The 6,671-nt window shown below is 47.8% G+C and overlaps 1 protein-coding gene across 3 annotated transcripts in view; it reads left to right on the top strand.

Annotated features, from left to right (window-relative positions):
* Positions 1-5,205: 5,205 nt before the first annotated feature.
* TSPAN3 (tetraspanin 3) overlaps positions 5,206-6,671 on the top strand; it is a 64,291-nt gene continuing 62,825 nt past the window's right edge. The window contains exon 1 of one of the 3 annotated variants that reach the window (XR_004903567.1): positions 5,206-5,502. Coding sequence is in view for 2 of the 3 variants with exons in the window: in XM_028503555.2 (XP_028359356.1) it covers positions 5,440-5,502 (63 nt within the window). In the remaining variant the exon portion in view is untranslated. The remainder of the gene's footprint in view (positions 5,503-6,671) is intronic. The other 2 variants (XM_028503555.2, XM_028503553.2) reach the window with 2 other exon arrangements.

Raw genomic sequence — 6,671 nt, 5'->3', positions numbered from 1 at the left:
GGAAGAAGCTCTAAACTGAGGAAAGTTCTATAGTTAGATATTTATTGAATCCAAGGCATTAGGTAAGATGGGTTACCCACTGGGCCCAGGTGGGTTGAGAAAAATTAGAGTCCAAGCAGAACCCTGGAAAACACATTACCCAAGGTGGAGCAAGGAAGAGGAGCTTCCAGAGAAGTCAGCGGAGAACTAAGAGAGCTAAGGGAGGAGAAAGTTTTAAGCCTGGAAAAGTTCGTAGAGTCAAATGTTGCTGAGAGGTCTTATTAGATGAAAACAACTGACATTTACAAACTACTTGTGTGCCAGGCACTGTTAACTCAATTCTTCTGAATTCTTAGCTATCCAGGCAGGTATTATTGTCATTGTCCTCTCCCTAAGATGAAGATACTAAGGCATAGAGAGATCATGCAGCTAGTTAGTGGGGAGGGGGCCCATGTTTTGAACCTAAGATATCTGGTTCCTGAGTCTGTATTCTTCATCATCATATGTAATGCCTCAGAGAAGGGTAACAGATGGATTGTTATTAACTGTAGGGTAAGTGGAGGCAGTCTGGCTTCCTCACCCAGGTGTCCAGGTAGCTAAGGGGAGCAGTGTTCCCATAGCGTTGGAGGGTCCTGATAACTAGTGTTCTCATAGCCTTGATTCTGGGTCTGATAAACTGTTCCCATAACATGAGGTGGGCTTGTATGCACAGAATTATGTTATGTTATGTTATATAATTTCTGGCATCTTGCTGGCTTTGTTCTCCTCTAGTACTTAAACAGGTAGGGACTCCCTGCTGGGGCAATGATGAGAAACACACAAGGGGACAGGTGCCATGATGGGTGCCATGCTGGGGAGCAGGGGCCATGACATGAGACATGCAGCTAGACACGCAGCTTGCATAGACACATGGCTCGCCCACCATGAATAAAAGCATGCCAGACATTCCAACGCTCCGTGAATATTATTCTGTGTGTGTGAATACCATGGACCTGCCTGGCCTTGAAGAATGGCAACACAGTAACATTGGCAGGAACAATATCAGTGGTTCTGTGGGGTTTAAAAAGTGATTTAGAAGCAAGAGGATCAAGACCAAATCCAGCCCTTTGCTACAAAGAGTGGTCCACTTCCTTCTGGCCCCAGTCCAGTCTTCTAATTAAACTCTGCCTTTTCACAAGTTCTCAGGTTGTTTGTGTGCACAGTGAAGTCTAAGACATGTGAGACTAGATGGTCTTTCAGGAACTGTAGCTGAAAGGAGAGGGAGAGGAAAAGGGAGAGAGAGTAGTGGTAAGTGAGAGATTTTCTTTTTAGGCTGGAGAAACTTAAGCATGTTTATAAACTTAGAATGGTGGTTTGCAAACATGTAGCACATTAGAAGCATGTAGGGTGCTGTTTAAAATGACCAATTCCCCCAAGTTCATCTATAGAAAAAGCTTTCTGTGTGATTCAGGTGATTCTAAAGTGTGTCTGTTGGAGCAGAGAAGACCCATGTAAAGGGAAGGCACAAGTAAGGAAAGATAGGATGGAGGTTTAGGAGACAGGAAATGGAAAATCAATGAAGGCCTCCCCAGGGAAATGGGAAGCCATGAGATGCAAATGAAGAAATGCAAATGAGATGTTTTAGGGAAGGAGGAGAGGCAATAACAGTAAAACAGAGAATAAATTTGCAGATGGTTGGGACTGAAAAGGGGCTACACACTTGAAAGGAATCATATTCGAAAGCCATGATTGATTCATTGATTTCTTAAATTTTAACTAGGACATTTATAGTGTTGTTACAGAACAGCGGGGGAGGGGCAAAGGAGTGCCGATATACTGTTACCGAAGGAACCCCCCCAGGTTCATTATGTCTGCTGCCTTATAGGAAAGACATCTTTCAATGCCAGAGATTCGTGAAAAGGAAAGGAAATGTTTATTTAATGCTGTACAGACTTGAAGTAGTGACCTAATGTCTTCATCAAAATCCCAAAGTCCCTTAAAACACCCACAAACACACACTGTCCTTCCTTTCCCCCTTTGCTCAGCCTGGAGTACTGTATCTCAGGAAAAGAAACAGAAGTCCGTGGCTCAGGCAGCTCCCGGTTCTTCTCAGTAATCTGTCTCAGTTGGTAGGTCTCCCTTGGTTCCTGGCACCACCAGCTATGTCGCTGGGATCTCTGCTAAAGCCAGGTGGTGGTTCCCCCTTCCAAAGCTGCGGGGTCCCCACTTTGGCAAAGCCAAGTGACTCTCCTTTCTATTGCCGCAGCTGTGTGGTTCTCTCTCTGCAATGGCTGCGAGGAGGGGGGTCACCACTCTGCCAAAGCGAATTGGCAGTTCTCTGCTAAAGCCGCATGGTGATTCTCTCTCATAGGGCTACGGGAGGCTCTCCCCCTGCCAGAGTCCCAGCTGCGTGGTCCTCTCCCCAATGACTGCCGTGTCTGGGTTTAAATCCCTGCGCCAATCTTCCTCTGCAGCCCCATTTCTGACTCCTCCCACAATTGGCTACACTTGCCAGCATTCTCATATCCTTCCAGCTTTACTGGGCTGCCATTATAAATCTGGGCAGGCGTGACCCCATGTCATGGAGCCAATCATCTCCAAGCTCCCATGCAGGTGTTGTAACTCAGGGGACCTGCCTCCCAGTTACATCTTGGTGGGGAAGTTACTTCCATTCCCCTGGCTCAGAGCATGGCCACAACTATTTAACACATCTGTACAACCAGTTAAAGGTTATAGATATGTTAAATGACCATGCCAGAGGTCAGCTACAAAGCTGTTGCTATGCAAAACAGCGCTTAATGGTCCTGCTCCATTTGTCCCCTCCCCCAACCCACACCTGTTGGGGGGGGGGGCGGTGAGGACATCCTAATATTTCCTGAACACCTTGAGTTCTGGACCCCATTCCAAATCCCTATTTGGGGTACCCCCTCTTGTCTGCACCCTGCTACAGTGTGGCAAAAATGGTACTTTAAAAACTTAAGTTATATGGTATTACTGGTCTGCTCAAAGGCTTGCAGAATCTTTCCATCACACCTGGCTTACTAGACCCTTGGTAATCTGCCCTTGCCAACTTCATTCTCTGCTCTCCACTGACCTCCAGCCCACAGGCTCTTCAGTGCTCCTTTTGGTAGGAGCATATTCCTGCGTTAAGGCCTTTGTACCTGCTGTTCCCACCTATGTACTGTTATTCATCCAAATATCCACATGGCCTCCTCCCTTACTTCATTCAGGTCTGCTCCAATGTCTTCAAGCCAGAGAGGACTTCCCTCACCCCTCTCTCTCTCCTGCACTGTTTTCTATCAGTACTCAATATCATGTCATAAACCTACTTGCCTATTTGTTTAAGGTCTGCCTCCTCTACCAGAAGGTAACCTTCATAGAAGCAAGAATCATCTTGCTCACTATGGAATACCCATCACTTAGAACAATAAGCACAGAGGTGGTGCTTGCAAAAAGTTTGATGAGTGAATAAATGCCTGCTACTGCTTGGTGAAAATGAAAGTCTGCTGAGATGGAAAGGTATTGCTGAGAGTACCTGGGGAAGATGATTAGCCAGGGAGATTGTGAGAAAATGAGATGACTGAGGACAAGTAAATGGGAATCTTTAAGAGACTAATCAAGGAGGGAGTGTAGGGTTGCAATGGCAGGAAAGACAGTAAACAATGCAGTTTCCCTGTGTGGCTGAGAACATGGTTTATGCTCGAGACCAACTTCTACTCTCTGTGTGGCTCTGGGCGAGTTTGTTCATTTTTCTAAGCCTCAATTACCCCATTGTGGAGCTGATAACCATAGTATTTTCCACCTTAGGTTGTGATGAGGTTAAATGAATTAATAGCCTTAAAGATCAGGACACAGCTCTTAAAAAGTATTAATTATGATGATCCAAAATTGGGGGAACAGTGTAAAATACTGTAATGCAAAAAGATGTTTCTGTAATTGTTTTAAGTCCAAACTTGATGTGTTACTTCTTCCCAATCATATTCCTCATACAAATGTATCTCTGTATTGCCAGCCCCATCACCAGCCTTTTTCCCTTTCTGATGGCTTGTCTGAGAGTTAGCCTAGCACCCAGCATAGTAAGTTCTCCATAAATATTTGTTGATGTTCACTGCACTTCTCCCAAACAGTGCTAAGGTGTTACTTGTTCAGGAAAATCTTGATGTAGAGTGGGAGAGATTGGTGTCTGCAACCTCCTTCAGGGGTGTCAACACTGAGAAAGAAAGACACTACCAAAAAGGACTTCTGGTGGCTAACTGGGTTGAAATGTAAAAATAGAGCCTAGCAGCCATTTCTAAACTGGGGCCCCCCATACTAACAACCTGAGGGAGAAGCCTGTACTAAACTGCCTGCTGGCACTACTTCTGCCAACTGAGCTAGCCCTTATAGATGAGTTCCTGGAATTATATTTCAATCAAGAGGACTGACACTTTTTCTGTCCAGTTGGAGCCTTGCAGTTACGTCCTCATTAGTACCTCCATTAACCAATCAGAGCAGCTCCTCCAAACAATCAGTAAGGACAGTGCTTTTTGACCAAACTGGGAGGATCTGGAGTCCTCATTTACGTGAGAACAGAGCAATCAGGGACCTGAGGCTGAGACTTCTTTCTCTGTAAGTCAGCTTTCCCCTGGCTGAGAGAGCCCACTTTCCTTTTCTATTGAAACCTGTAGGTTGTGAGTCCCTGGCTGGAACTGACACACAGAAAACTGTCTTGCTAGGGCAGGTCACAGCAGGATCAGGTGGAGCAGACCAGCTTGAGCCAGCCCAGAGCACAGCTGTGTAACCAAAGAGAGGCCTTGCACCGGGGCAGTCTCCTCAGGGTCAATCTCATAGCAGTGCTATTCCATAATTGTGCTGTAACACTATTGAGCTGCTCCACAGCCATGTTGCTTCACAGCTGTGCTGTATCACGATTGAGATGTTGCATTGAATCAAGTTCTCTTTCTCACCACACACCAAACTGGGGATTCCTGTTGATACTGAGTTGGCACCAACCACCATGGACCAAAGGGTTGCCAAGGGAAATGGGTTAGGTGGAAAGACAACGTTCTGCAGGCTCCGAATCATTTATAAGGCTGGCGTAGTAAACTGGCTCGATAGGACAGGAGTGGTTTCATCCTCTGGACCTTCCTTAAGGAGCCATCTGCATCCAGGTGGGCTGGGGGCCAAAAATCTCCAACAAAGCCTTTGGTTCCTTTAAGAGGCATGGCCTCCCTATAGCCGGCTAAGGGAGTGATTGGCTGAAACTGCCCCTCCCGGCGGGACTCTGTTGCTAGGGCGCGGGCGCAGGGGGTCGGGGTACTGCAGCGGCTGCGCAGAGGAGCGAGGTGCTTGCTGGGTCCTGGGCTGTGAAACTACGCCAGGGGATTTGGGGATCGCCGCGCAAGTCTGTGCGTTTCCCAGGCGGGTGGCGCCCTCGCCCTTGGGGCTCGCTAGGTGGGCGCTTCCGGCTCGCCAAGCAGGGCCCCAGCGACTTTCCGCACCATGGGCCAGTGTGGCATTACCTCCTCGAAGACTGTGCTGGTGTTTCTTAACCTCATTTTTTGGGTGAGCGGGGCCGGTGGGTGGGGAAGGGTGAGGGGCGGTGGTGAGGCTTTGGTTGAGGTGCTGGAGGGGTCCTACAGAGCGGCCGGGGAGTCCCTCCTGGGCCAGATGGCGATTAGGGGAAGCCTTCGGGGGGGCGGGGGGGCTTCAGGCGGCCTTGGCGCGTGGGCCTCAGTGCTTGGCTGGCTCCGGGCGGGGGGGCTGCAAGCCGACCGGCTGGGCCGAGCCCCTGTTCTCTCTCTGGGGCAGCCAGCAGGACCGAAAGCTTTCACAGCAGATTCGTTCAAGACCTCGGGCTTGAAACTGGATATTCCCCAAAGGGTCAGGCTCCGCTCTTTGTCGGCCAGGAGCCGCCGCAGCTCTGCTGCCTGTCGCGAGACATTCTAACAAACGGTGTACAGAAGCGGGGACCTGCCGACTCAGCGGGAGGACTTTTAACTTAGAGCTCTGTGTGAATATAGAACTGGCTGGCTGCTTACTACCACGAAAACTGAAAGGTTTCAACTTGATACGTAAAATAATCCTTTGACCAAGAAAAACAAACTGTTTTGGTCATGGGGGTGGGGAGCCTGAAATTAAATGACTTGGTAAATAAATATACTTAGGATGTCACAAGATTTCAGAAGCAGTGAGTTCACTTTCGATAAAAGGTGGTTTAGGATTTTTTTTGACACATCCCCAAAGAAAGGGCTGTTTATAACCACTTCATCTTAGTTCAGGTCCTTATCTCACCAGGGACTTTGGTAATAACCTGTGTTGGTACTACCAGCCTCTAGCCTCTAGCCCATCTGGACCTTGCAACCCCAGCCCACCCCCCCAAATTTCAGCAGTAAAGTAAGGTTCAACCTCCTCCTGGTATTGCAGCTGCTGACCTCAGTCACCTTTCCTCCTCATGACTGGTCATATTCTTGAACACTGGCTGCCCTGCAAAGACTTCTCTTGCCACAGTCACCAGGACACTCCTGGAATATTCCCACTTCCCATACTTTTCTGTGTCCCCCATTCAACTTCTCCTTCCCACGCACATACCTAATTTGTAAAAAAAAATCCTTCTTAGAATCCCCATCTCCCTACCCCCCTCAGAAAAAAGTATGAAACTTTTTGTATCCCCACTGCTGTAGCTTAAAAGGAGAATTATATATCATAATAGATGATATATAGATGATATATTA

The sequence above is a fragment of the Phyllostomus discolor genome, chromosome 1 (assembly GCF_004126475.2).
Source record: "Phyllostomus discolor isolate MPI-MPIP mPhyDis1 chromosome 1, mPhyDis1.pri.v3, whole genome shotgun sequence".
Classification (NCBI taxonomy): domain Eukaryota; kingdom Metazoa; phylum Chordata; class Mammalia; order Chiroptera; family Phyllostomidae; genus Phyllostomus; species Phyllostomus discolor.
This window is presented reverse-complemented; position numbering and strand designations above follow the sequence as displayed.